This window comes from Carcharodon carcharias, chromosome 2 (assembly GCF_017639515.1).
Source record: "Carcharodon carcharias isolate sCarCar2 chromosome 2, sCarCar2.pri, whole genome shotgun sequence".
In the NCBI taxonomy this organism is placed as follows: domain Eukaryota; kingdom Metazoa; phylum Chordata; class Chondrichthyes; order Lamniformes; family Lamnidae; genus Carcharodon; species Carcharodon carcharias.
Genome location: NC_054468.1, coordinates 232,401,140 through 232,414,024, shown reverse-complemented (window position 1 = coordinate 232,414,024; position 12,885 = coordinate 232,401,140). Strand labels below are relative to the sequence as shown.

The window sequence follows — 12,885 nt, the reverse complement described above, 5'->3', positions numbered from 1 at the left end:
AAGTTCCCACCCTGCCACTCTATCAGTTTGGCCTTCAGCATTGCTCCCTTTGGTTCCAGAATGGAGGTGGGTGGGGGTGGGGGAGTGGGGTGCTGCCAGTCTCTGTTGGTGTAATCCGCTATGCCCTCAGCTCCTGTCTCTGGAACCTGCCCATTGCCCCTAATTGTGCAGCCAGCATGGAGGGTGCTGCTGTTGCTGAGTATGGACCATAAAAACATAAGAATTAGGAGCATGAGTAGGCTATTCAGCTCCTTGAGCCTGCTCTGCCATTCAATGAGATCATGGCTGATACAATCGTGGCATCAACTCCACCTTCTTGCCTGCTCGCCATAACTTCTACTGGTAACAATCTGTCTGTCTCACCCTGGAATATATTCAGCCTTCAATGCTGTCTCGGTTCAAGAATTCCAGGCATTCATGATCCTCTGAGAGAAGAAATTTTTCCTTGTCCTGCAAGAGAGACAGAAGTGTATCAGTGTGTGTGGTGCCATCTGTTTGGGTGATGTGCCTGCCACAGTTGAATAGCTAGTAGTGTGTACAAGCTGGAGACGTGCGTGTGCAGCTCGTAACGGCGCTAAATGTGTGAGGGTGAGGCCAAAGCACATGAACGTGTGAATGAGTTGAGGCTGACGTTGACTTGGTGAGTGAGTGAGGTGTGGTGATGGAACGATGGGCAGAATTTTGTCCTGGTCGGGCGGGCTCGGGGTTGGGGGTGGGGGTGGGGTGGGGGGAGTGGATAGGAAGCCCAGAGCTGCCTCAGAGAGATGAAGATATGAAAAATTAAAAATGAAGCATTTTAAGATGTTCAAAGACATGTCCCCACATGTAACTCTGTCACATGAGCAGGAACAGGTTAGAAATTAATATGAAAATGTTTTTTTTAAATGACAGATCGAAACCTCACCCCGCCTGTGGATGAGGTTTCGCAAAAAATGCCCAGCCCTCTTGGCCTTTTCACTTGCCCGCCCATTTAATTCAAGTAGATTGTTAATGGCCTTAATAGGCCTTTTAATTGTCGGCAGGTGTCATTTTACACTCGAGCAGGTCAGGCACACTCCCATCTGCTCAGTGACAAACCCTGCCCTATATGTGAGGCCAGTGGTGAAGTTGATAGAAAATAACTTGTAAACATACATTGACTGACCTTGATGACTCCTGTGAGGTCATTAAACTTCCTGCGGCACTATATCCAGATGCTCGCCGCTGGTCTGGTGACTTTGAACACCAAGGCCACCTGCTCTCACTCCCTTCTCAACACATGTCGAAAGGACATTCAAGCCCTCTCTCTCAAAGAGAACTTCCTTTCTTCTATTGACCTTCTGCGCTAATGACTGCGGTTTGGTATCTGAAAACTTGATGGCTTACCTGTTATCATTTTGGGTCCTTTCTGAAGCTTTTCCGATGTTGTCCAAGAGATACAGACCGGCTTTATGGAGTGGGGACTAGCTTTTAGCGGCGTTAGTCTCACATGAACAGAGGGCCCCCTGTGGAGCATGCAGCTATTCAGCTGCACTGGGCTGCACGCCACAATCACTTAAATGGACAGGGAGCATGTAATTTGCAATCTGCCTGCAGCACTTAAATCGGGGTGGGCTAATCATGCATCACAATTCCTGCCCCTCAACTTGGGGGCAAACCTGATATAACCCCTGTCTTTAAATAATCTCTCTTTGGTGTAAACCCTGCACCATCTCCGCCTCATTGGCTAACAACGATGTCAGTACTCACTCCCTTCATTTCAGGATGGGGAAAGTGATGGAATTCATTCAGATGGTTTCTGAATCCGTCCTTTTCTGTCACTGCGATTAATTCCAGGCACATAAAACCAAACTGCTGCTTTTTCAGATTACAATTGAGTAATATGTGGCCCATTGTCCAAAGTGTTTACCATGCCCATTCTAATCTGGATGAATTAAACCTGTTCAGTGGTTTTCGTGATTTCTGTCTGTGTCTGCCTCCACTCTTCCATAATCATCTGTCTGTCACTCTCTTGGACTGGAAATGCTTTGCGCTACTTCACTCTGAATTGGCTTTATGATGAGCTTCTACACAACAAGTGAAATTTTATGCAGAGAAGTGTGAAGTGGTGCATTTTGGCAGGGAGAACAGGGAGAGGAAATATTAACCACATGGTACAATTTTAAAGGAACTGGAGGAACAAAGAAACTTGAGGGTTCCCATATACAAATCTTTGAAGGTGTCAAGTGACGGAATGATACAGCACAGAAGCAAGCAGGCTATTCAGCCCATCATACCTGTGTTGGTTCTTTGAAAGAGCTATCCAATTAGTCTCACTTCCCTCATAAACCAGAAAATCTTTCCAAAAAAAATCAATAAAGCCGGTTTTTAAAATGATATATGGTTCCTGGGCAAATAAATAGAGGCAAAGAGTACAAAAGCAAGTAAGTTATACTAAACCTTTTGTACATCATTGCTATACCTGAGCTGTTCTATCCCAGAAAGCCAGTTGGTGAAGGATGATATTGGAGCTCATCTTTGTTCAGCCTTCCATTTATTTACAGCATGAAACATTACAAGCATATACCTCCTAACTCAACCCAATCATAATTTCAGAAAGTGTCTTCTGCTCAGGAGAAACCCCAATTAATGACACCCGCCTGTGTATCTTTAATCTTAATAATACAATAAACGTGCCATTCACACTGCCTTATTCCCCACCCTCAGTTTCCCCTTTTCTGCTGTTCACAATAGGCCTTGTGGTTCTTGGAACTTCTCGTACAGACACTTATGAAACCGCAAGCAGAAATCCCCAATCTTCCAGCTGAGTTCAGGAACGTTTGTAGCTGTCACGAGATCAGGCACAACTTGCTCAGATGTCATGTGATCAGCATGTCAAATGCTCCAACCTCCAGGACAAGAGTTGGTAACCCTACACAACGTGGCTGCCAGATTTGAAGGCGAGCTGGGGCCAGGTTCACAGAGTAGCGAGGAGGGAAATCATTATGGGCAGCTATTTTGCACATTCTGACATCCTGGTCGAGATATTCTGCTGCTTCACACCAGATATTCAGGCACTGAACAGGCTCCTGACTCTCTCATGTGATGTGTAGGGAACACACGTGTGTTAAGAACTGGAATTGCCCCACCTGCTATATTTGTCAGCAAAATAATAGGTGCTCCTGCAGGCCCTGAAACAGATGTTCAGCCTAGACAGCACATTCAAATAAAGGGCCTAATGGTCCACTGAGGCCCCGTGTGCAGCATTGGGTTCCCTGAGGCGATCACCATCAGGAAAATCAGGCCTCCCTGCAAATCCACAGCCAATGACAAGTGGCCCCTCTCTCCATCTCACATTCAAAGCCTGGGGGCTGCCTTGGGGAGCCTGTCCTCTCCCCCCTCCTCTCCTGACCTCTGCTCTCCCAATCGCTACTCACCACTTCCCGACTCCCAGAATAACCGACTGGCCCTTCTGATTAACCCAAATCGTGCGCCCACTGCTCACCTCCTCCTCCTTCCCAATCCCAATAAAACATTCACCTGGCCTCTCAGGCAATCAAGGAATATGGGAAGCAGGCAGGAAAGTGGAGTTAAGGTTGATGATCAGCCATGATCACATTGAGTGGCGTAGCAGACTAGAGGGGCCGAGTGGTTTACTCCTGCTCCTTCTTATGTTCTTGGGGCCCCTGCAAGCCCGATCTTCCATTGCTGAATTGCCGACTGGGTGATGATGACGCTCGATATTTCAGGGGCTCCATGGGCCAGATTCGGGCTCAGGGGCTGATACCAGGCCTCTGTCTCTGGGTAGGAATGACCGATAGCCTGGGCCCAGGTTTTCCTCAGTAAACTCTGTCATCATGAGCATCCTTCCATCCATGTTAGATGATGGACATGACAGCAAATTAAATCCATTGGCGTTGGAGCAGCTTCATAATGAACACTTTTGATGATGGCTGAAGAGACCAATCCACAAAAGGCCACATATGAACTGGTTATCAGGTGTCATTGTGGGTGGGTGTTTTTGGTGTTGGCACCTATTGCCAAGCCGCTGTAGCCATTGATCATTGAGATGCACGCCAGCACACGGGTGGCATCACCATTTCTTACCATCATCAGCTAGTGCCTCCCAAAGTGCGAGAATCGATGTTTAGGGCCCTTATGCCACACTTGTAAATATCCCTGAAGCAGAGCTTTGGCCTTCCTAATGGTCACCTAGCTCCAGCTACCTCACTGTGCAGAAGATCTTTGTGGGTTTGAGATTGTCTTTCACCCTGTGGTCGCGCCCAAGCTTCCTGCTCGATGAGTGCCAAAATATAGTGAAAACCACAGGGAGATTTAAAAACTGAACAATGGAAACAAGGATTTAACAAAACCCTTTATTTAAAATACTTCGAAAAGATTTGGAATAGACAATTGCATTTATAACAAAAACAAAAACAGAATTACCTGGAAAAACTCAGCAGGTCTGGCAGCATCGGCGGAGAAGAAAAGAGTTGACGTTTCGAGTCCTCATGACCCTTCGACAGAATGGAGTTCAGTCGAAGGGTAATGAGGACTCGAAACGTCAACTCTTTTTTTCTCCGCCGATGCTGCCAGACCTGCTGAGTTTTTCCAGGTAATTCTGTTTTTGTTTTTGTTTTGGATTTCCAGCATCCGCAGTTTTTTTGTTTTTATAATTGCATTTATAGTTCTGTCAAAGGGTCATGAGGACTCGAAACGTCAACTCTTTTCTTCTCCGCCGATGCTGCCAGACCTGCTGAGTTTTTCCAGGTAATTCTGTTTTTGAATTGTATTTAAAAGGCACTTAACTGTTAAATGAAGCCAAATGTTTCCTTCACACTTACTCTCGAGCTTGTTGACAATGTCAGCTTATCCTGCGCTGAAATTATTTCTATTACCCTCTTTGTCCTGATAAGATTGCAGCTGCTAGATTTGAAATGATTCTACTTTGACCTTTAATGAAAATCTACTTTTTTAAAATTAATTTTTAACTGTAGGGGTGTAGAATCCCCTTTCTAAAAAAAAATCAGACCACCTCTCTTCCCCCCACCCCCACTGCCACCCCTTCAAGTTTATTTCCTCTTTGGGGTACAAGGAACAGACCCACAGGAGAGAATTTGCTTTCCAATAACGCTGTACCAGCTTGGGACTCCCTCCCCATGCCCTCTGACCTCTCCGAGTTAATCTGCATAGAGGAATGACAAGCATGCTAGCTGAGCAGGAACAGACAGACTGCAGGCTGAAGCAGCATAAGGGCTGGGTGTGTGCACGAGAGAGAGAGAGACAGAGAGTGAGCTGGGAAAGTTTTCAATTAGTATCTGTGTGTGTGTGTGAGAGAGAGAGAGCGTCAGAAACCCTCTCTGTGGAAAGAGTGAAATGAACTCAGGGTGCCTCGATGACTGGAGGAACTGTGGCTGTGTACAGTGTCTGGGACGGTTCTGACGATTTGCTGACTTCATGCGAAAGAGGATAAAAGGTCTCCTGTTGAAGCAGGAAGAAAATGGGACAGACTTCAGTGTCGAGCTTTAATCAGCCTGCAAACGGTGAGTGGAACTGTGACTAGAGCTTTGTGCAATTCAGCCCAGACTGTGCAGGCAGTTTTGTTTCAAATGAATGGAGTTACTGACTTTTTTTTAGAAAAGAGAAAACTAATATGGTTTTCCAATAAAAATCAGTTAACATTGTGATTTTTTTTAAAAAACCCATCAACCAAATAAAAGAAATGAATTACTTGAAGTGGTTTTAAAGTTACTTTGAATATTATGCAATGAACATTCCGTTGTTTTTCTCTGCTGTTCATCTCTGCCCTGTTTTACTATCGACATTTCTCTTTGCAGCATCCCATGTACTCATTGTGTTGAATACGCACAGTGAGAATTAACCCTTACTGTGCTGAATATCCCAAAGCCTCTGTAGCAGACGCTGGAGTGAGTGCTTTACAGCTGACACCTGTTGTCCGGAGTGAAGAATATCTTCACTTTCCAGAGAGGTGCTACTCCCTGTGGGACACCAGACACACATTGGCATTGTGACCTTCTCACTGTTCTGTCTGGGTGAGATGGGTGCAGCAGGTCCAGGCGATTGAAGAAGCATTGTTCCTAATGAGGAGCGGGTGTGGGAAGGGGCAGTGAAGGGTGATTGTGGAGGGGGCCAGAGGCTTACACCTCCTGTCATTGAGAGCAATGGCAGTGGAGGTTGAGAGTGGGCTGCCTCACCTAGAGCTTAGGAACAGTAGGAGGCCATTCAGCCCATCGCCAATCAGTTGGATCACTGACGATCAGTACCTGAAATTTTATCTACTTGCCTTGGCTCTATATCCCTAATTGCCCTCAACCAATAAAAAATAAGCTGGGATAGTGGAATCCTGTACCAAGCAGGAGGCTTAGTGACTGAGAAGCATTAGAATGTTCAGGGAGGCATCTTAATAACCCAGAGGAAGAGGGAACACCAACAGTAACAGTAGCTGCAGGGAAAGCAGGAAGGGAGATGGAGGGGGAACCAAATGATATCAAGTGGAAAGGGCTGATCATCAGCCAATCACATCCTCTCCTGGCTAAAGGAGTCTAATTTGGGTCAAAAAAAATCTTGCCATGGAGAGGAAGTGGTGATGTGGCGAGGATGCGTTTATTTGTTTTTAAGAGAATTATGTGCTTCCTGGGTGTTCGAAGTGAAGCAGCTTAGGGGAGAGTTTAGTTACAAAGAGCACGTCTGAGTGTAGATGGAGCTGACTTCATTCTGATGATAACACAGAATGAGTTGGGGAAAGGGGCTTCTTCATCAAATTGTTAAAGGAAAGGACATTTCCTAAAGGGCCGATTCTGCTGTATTAAGGAAATTTTCTGGAATGATTGTCTTCCTGAGAGTTTGGACTGATTGTTGGGAGGTTCCTGTTCACCTATGAAGCCTATAGCAATGACTGGGAGGAGGGAAGTTTGATATTCTTTTGATATCGTTTGGTGCAATTTGGTTAGTTTCAGATGCCACAATTTGTCGTCTTTGGTTCCTTCTCCTGTCGGCACAGCTAGGGTCTAGTCAGGGTGTGAATGGAAACTCCTTTGTATAAAAATCAAGTAAAACATTGCTCTAGGCTCTCCTGTCTGTGCCGGCCAACTTAGAATATTTCTTTCCATGTTGGCTCATCATATGTAGTTAACCCTGGAGCCAGAAAACTCTCCCAGCAGGAGAAGCCCATTTGTCCCATTGCACTGGCCTTAACTAGCCCCACATTGGAGCTGTCTGCTCTGATTCTATTTCCATACCCTTTCTGTCTACTCTTTAAATGCCAGCCTGGCTTATTTGGTGACTCTGTCAGGATGGTTACAGGCTTAAGTCCCAGCCCTGGGACAGAGTGGGTAATCTATAGGGAGGGAGTGCTGCACTGTGGGAGGTGCCATTTTTCGAATGAAACCCCATCTGCTTTCTCAAGCAGATGCAAACGATTCCACATCGTGAAGGAGAGCTGGAAGATCTCCCAGCATCTTGGCCAATACTTATCCCTTCGCCAGTATCATTTAAAGTGTATGTTCCAATTGCTATTTGTAGAATTTTTTGTGGGCAAATTGGCGGCTGTGTTTGGGCGCCTGCCTTGGCTCAGTGGGTAACTCTCTCACCTCAGGGTCAGAAGCCTGTGGCTTCAAGTTCCACTCCAGAGACTTGAGCACAAAATCCAGGCTGACACTTGATGAGTCCTGAAGCATGATTCAAAGGTGACTGGGTCAGGGGGTTCTCCCTGAGTCAATATCGATCCCACGACCAAGATCACTTAAAAAAAATGCTGGTGATTATCTCATTGCTGTTTGTGGGATCTTGCTGTGCAGATTGGCTGTCACATTTCCTGCTTTCAGTCAGACACAACACAAATTGGTCAAAGTCACATCCTTTCTTTAACATTTTGCTTCTTCAAGTGTTTATCTCCCACCTGGATTCTGTGATTGGTTTGACTTCAGTAACACGCTGTGATAAGATATTCCATTTCTTAATATTGTTTTGCACGAGGACATACTTACCTGTGGCACTGAAGATGCGAATGGGTTATGTGATGAGCTGTAATGGGCCAAAGGGGAGCATTTGCAAAGCAATCTTGGATATAATGGAAGCAACAAATTGTGATCAAAGATAATTTACTTTGACCAGTTCGTGTTGTGTGAGACTTTCTCCCACCCTGAGTGCTCTTTAGGAATCTGAGCTCTCACTCTGACTGATTAGTTTTGAAGAAAATCGCACCCAGATCTGATTTCTCTCATACCCACTTTTCTAATTTCCCATTCCTTGTCTCTCCATGAATTCTAACTTTTTCTAAACTCTGTCCCCAATCCCTTCCCTCCCTGCTGTATCCTGTTCCTTACCATGTCTCGCCCATCCCTTATTGATCCTCCTCATTGTCCTGTGTTGGTTCCCTGACCACACCCCTCCCTCCACCCTTCCCCCACCATGTGTTGGAATTCAAATTCTGGTCCTTATCTTGAAGTTCCTCCATGTTTACACACACGGACACAAGCATAGCCCATTGAACCTGCTCTGCCATTCATTAAGCTCATGGGCGATTTGATTGTGACTTTCCTGCCTGTCCCCCATAGCCCTTGACTCCCTTGTCGATGAAAAATCTGACTGAGCCTTGCATATATTCAATGACCCAGCCTCCACTGCTCTCTGAGGAAGAGAATTCCACAGACTAATTGAGAGAAAACATTTCTCCTCATCTCCATCTAAAATAGGAGACCCCTAATTTTTAGACTGCGTCCCCGAGTTCTAGGTTCCCCCACAAGGAGAGACATCCTTTCACATCCACCCTGTCAAGTCCCACCATGTTTCAGTAAGATCACCCCTCATTCTTCCAAACTCCAGTGGGGTCAGGCCCAAACTGTTCAACCTTTCCTCTTAAGACAACCCCTTCATCCATGGAATCAGCCCAGTGAATCTTCTCTGAACTTCTTCCAGTGCAAGTAGATCCTTTCTTAAGTAAGCCTCTTATCCCAAATAGCAGCCAGTGGTCATGTGACTCTGTCTTTCTGCAGCCCCTCCCCCACCCATTTCCTTAGCCCTCCCCTCACTCTGCAGCTCCTTCGGCCTTTCTCACTAGAACACACTCCCTCACCTCTGCACTTTCCCCTCTGCTCCTCATTGCAACAGTGGCCACATTTCACATGTATTGATTGTATCTCATTGATCGTAAAGCACTTTGGGCCATCCTGAGGTTGATAAAAGCTGAAATATAACGGGGGGTGGGGTGGGGTGGGGGGGGTGATGTTCCAGTTTTACAGAACCTTGGTCCGACCCTAATCTGGAGCAATTGCATTCTGAGAGCAGCACCTCGGCAAAGATATATTGGAGTTGGTGGGATTACAGCACAGGTTCAAAAGCAAGGTGCTGGGGCTTAAAGAGTTAAATTATGGGGAGACTTATCATTAGAGATAGACCCCTCATGAGCGAAATCAGGATTATTTCTTCACGCAAGGTACAGTGGAAATTTGGAATTCTCTTCCCCAAAAGACTGTGGATACTGAGCGTCAAATGAAACTTTCAAAACTGAGATAGTTAGAATTCTGTTCAATAAAGTTTCAAGGGATACAGACAGGAGTGACCTGATTGTATGCCTGAAAATACAAGTATAAAATTTAGAGTGCAATTAATTTGGAATTAGTAAGAAATTAGCCCCAATTTGTGCTGGTCCCATACTTGCCGTTTGAAGTACTGAACCTTCAGGAGTAGTGTTGGTTGACTGCAACTTTTGGATTACTGCACGATAGTGTGCAAGCTGTGGGGCCTCTCTGATGTCCATTAACAGTAAACACTAAACACATTGCAGCTACTGGCAACACAATATGCATAAACGGGGTTTCTATCATTCTTCTGTCAAAGTTACATTGGCAGAGTGAGCAAAGACCCAAAGGAATGTTAAGTGTCAGTCTTTGTGAAAATGCCCAGTGGCACAGCTCCAGGTATTTGATAGTGTTGTCTTGTACTTTGAAGGGTACAGTGGGCAGTGTGTGTACCTGGCTGCATGAATAAGTACCCAAGAGCATTAGTGAGGGAATGTGTGTCGATAGCATGAAATTATTCACAGTCCCCACCTCTGTTAGGAATTCTTATTTTCGAAACATCGTTGCTACCAGGAGTGCAAGAATATATTGATGGTAAGCTCATCAGACATGTGGCTGCTTCTGCCACCCACCACCTGAAAAGATTCAACAGGTCGGCTGTCATTTCTTGAGAAAAGAGAAAGCTAAGTGGTGACCCAATAGAGGTCTTTCAAATTGTCAGGGGCTTTGACAGGGTTGACATAAAAGAAATGTTTTCACCTGTGCAGGAGACCAGAACTACCAATGAATATAAGGGGTTACAGTTCATTCAATACGCTGTGGCAACATACATTTTTACATGCATGTCTGGAGCTATGGGTAGTGATGGTAGAGGCTGCAACTTTCTTTCCATCACATGGCTGACCAGGAGTCTCTCCCACTCTTACCAGCCTGCCACTGGTTGTGTAGGCTGTAGGATTTGCAGGTTGATACTCAACCTGTTTGGCTGTATTATGTATGCAACTTCCTTGACCATCAAGTCCTGGAGTGGGACTCAAATGCAGAGCTTGTGGCTCAGAGGCAGGGACACTACCCACTGTCCCACAAGACCTCCTATAATTATAAGGTAGTCAAATAGGGAATTCAAGAGAAACTTCTTTACCCGCAGACTGGTGAGAACGTGGAACTCACTATTGCAAGGAATAGTTGAGATGAAAGGTATACTTACATTTACTGGGAGGCCCGATAAATACATGAGGGGGAGAGGAATTGAAGACTTGGCTGATAGAGTGAGATGAAGTAACTAGTAGAAAGAGGCTGTGAGGAGCATAAACGCTGGCAAAGAATTGTTGGGCAGAATGATCTGTCAATTCAGAACTTTCCCTGTCCAGTTAGTGGTTCTGTGCATGTCTGCTTGTGCATTGTTGTGTTGAGTGTTTGCTCAGTTCTGTCACAGGGCAATCCTGGTATAAATGCTGCTGTTGTGCAAAAGGCTGATTTCCAGGAAGAGGAAGGACAGAGTGGAGCTGTGTACATATGTGTACGTGTGTGTGTGTGTGTGTGTGTGTGTGTGTATACGTGTGAGTGTGTATACGTATGTGTGTGTGTACATGTGTGTGTACGTGTGTGTGTGTGTGTATGTGTGTGTGTACATGTGTGTGTGTGTATGTGTATGTGTGTGTGTGCACGTGTGTGTGTATATACGTGTGTGTGTGTATACGTATGTGTGTGTGTACATGTGTGTGTGTGTACATGTGTGTGTATGTGTATGTGTGTATACATGTGTGGGTGTGTACATGTGTGGGTGTATGTGTGTACGTGTGTGTGTGTATACGTGTGTGTGTATGCGTGTACATGTGTGTGTGTGTGTGTGTGTGTGTGCGCGCGCATGTATTTCACAGAATCGTTACGATGTAGAAAGAGGCCATTTAGCCAATCGTGTCTGCACCAGCTCCCTGAGCATTTTAACTTAGTGCCAATCTCCTGCCTTTTCCCCGTAACCCGGCACATTGTTTCTATTTAAATAATCATCCAATGCCCTCTTGAATGCCTCAATTGAACCTGCCTCCACCACACTTCCAGGCAGTGCATTCCAAACCCTAACTACTCACAGGGGAGAATTTTCTCCCAGTCGTGGGAGTTGGATGGGAGCGGGCGTGGGAGGGCGCGCAGACGATCGCCGCCCACGATTGGCTTGGCGCTGCCATTTTACGTGGGCGGGCCAATTAACCTCTGAGTCAGAAAGTTGTGATTTCGAGTCCTACTTAAGACTTGAGTGTAAAATCTAGGCTGACCCCCAAGGCAATACTGAGGGAGGGCCACACTGTCAGAGTCATCAGCCTTTGGATGAGATGTTAAACCTACTTGCCCTCTCAGGCAGACTTAAGAAGAGGTTAGTAGGGGATACCCTGTTTCTCTTAAGTAAAGATGCTGAAGCTGAGTTTTATTCTCTGTCAAGTCATACATTTTGAGGGGGAGGAGGGAGGCAGGATTTCCTGTGTCACCCAGAACTAAAACTCTGAATTCACTTCTGAGCTGAAGACACTGGTGTGAGCTAATAACGTAAAATAACTCCACTGCAAAACACTTTTGTTCAGGGAGATGGGGAATCTGATTTTCCTGCTGTCCTTGATGTGTGAGTTATGACTAGACACATGGGACAAAGAGGAGAAGAGCCTTTCCGACCAATTGATAGACCAAAAGGCGCAAATCTGAGCTTAGGAACTACAACAGCATGCATTTATATAGCACCTTTAACATTGTAAAACATACTGAGGCACTTCACAGGACCATTCTCTGTCACTACAGCCTTAGCGGGGCCATTGACATCATCTTGCTTCTTCTCTGGTTTTCTTCAATCCTTCCTCAGTTCATGCCTCAAAGTTATTCACCCATCTGAGTTTTCTTCTTCCACTTCTGCTTTTGCCCTCAATTTCTCTGTTAACTGTTGCCAAGACGAAGCTATCAGGTCTTTGTTTCTAATATCTGTACTTGTTATCTTTCTTCCTCTAACTGTACTGAGAAACCCTTTCGATTCCTGAACTTCTACTCTTGTTCTAACCCACTCATTTCACTCTCTGTCCTTTCAGATGATTCTGACCATCTTCCACCTTGTCCACATTTCAATAACTGTTATCTTCCTCTCATCCTCTTTGTTCAGGGTCCAACTCCCACATCCACAGAGTTTAACATTCCACACTAGTGACTGTATAGAAACATTATCAAATAAATATTGAAAGCAATGCAACAAATGAGGCTTTAAGACAGGGCTACTGGTGATGATGTCAACGAATGAGGCTTTAAGACAGGGCTACTGGTGATGATGTCAACGAATGAGGCTTTAAGACAGGGCTACTGGTGATGATGTCAACGAATGAGGCTTTAAGGCAGGGCTACTGGTGATGATGTC

General features: G+C 45.4%; 1 protein-coding gene across 2 annotated transcripts in view; it reads left to right on the top strand.

Annotated features, from left to right (window-relative positions):
* Positions 1-5,198: 5,198 nt before the first annotated feature.
* The window catches only part of phactr2 (phosphatase and actin regulator 2), a 162,815-nt gene continuing 155,128 nt past the window's right edge, over positions 5,199-12,885 (top strand). For both annotated transcript variants that reach the window (XM_041178645.1, XM_041178634.1), the window contains exon 1: positions 5,199-5,501. In XM_041178645.1, the coding sequence (XP_041034579.1) occupies positions 5,459-5,501 (43 nt within the window). In that variant the 5' untranslated portion in view covers positions 5,199-5,458. The remainder of the gene's footprint in view (positions 5,502-12,885) is intronic.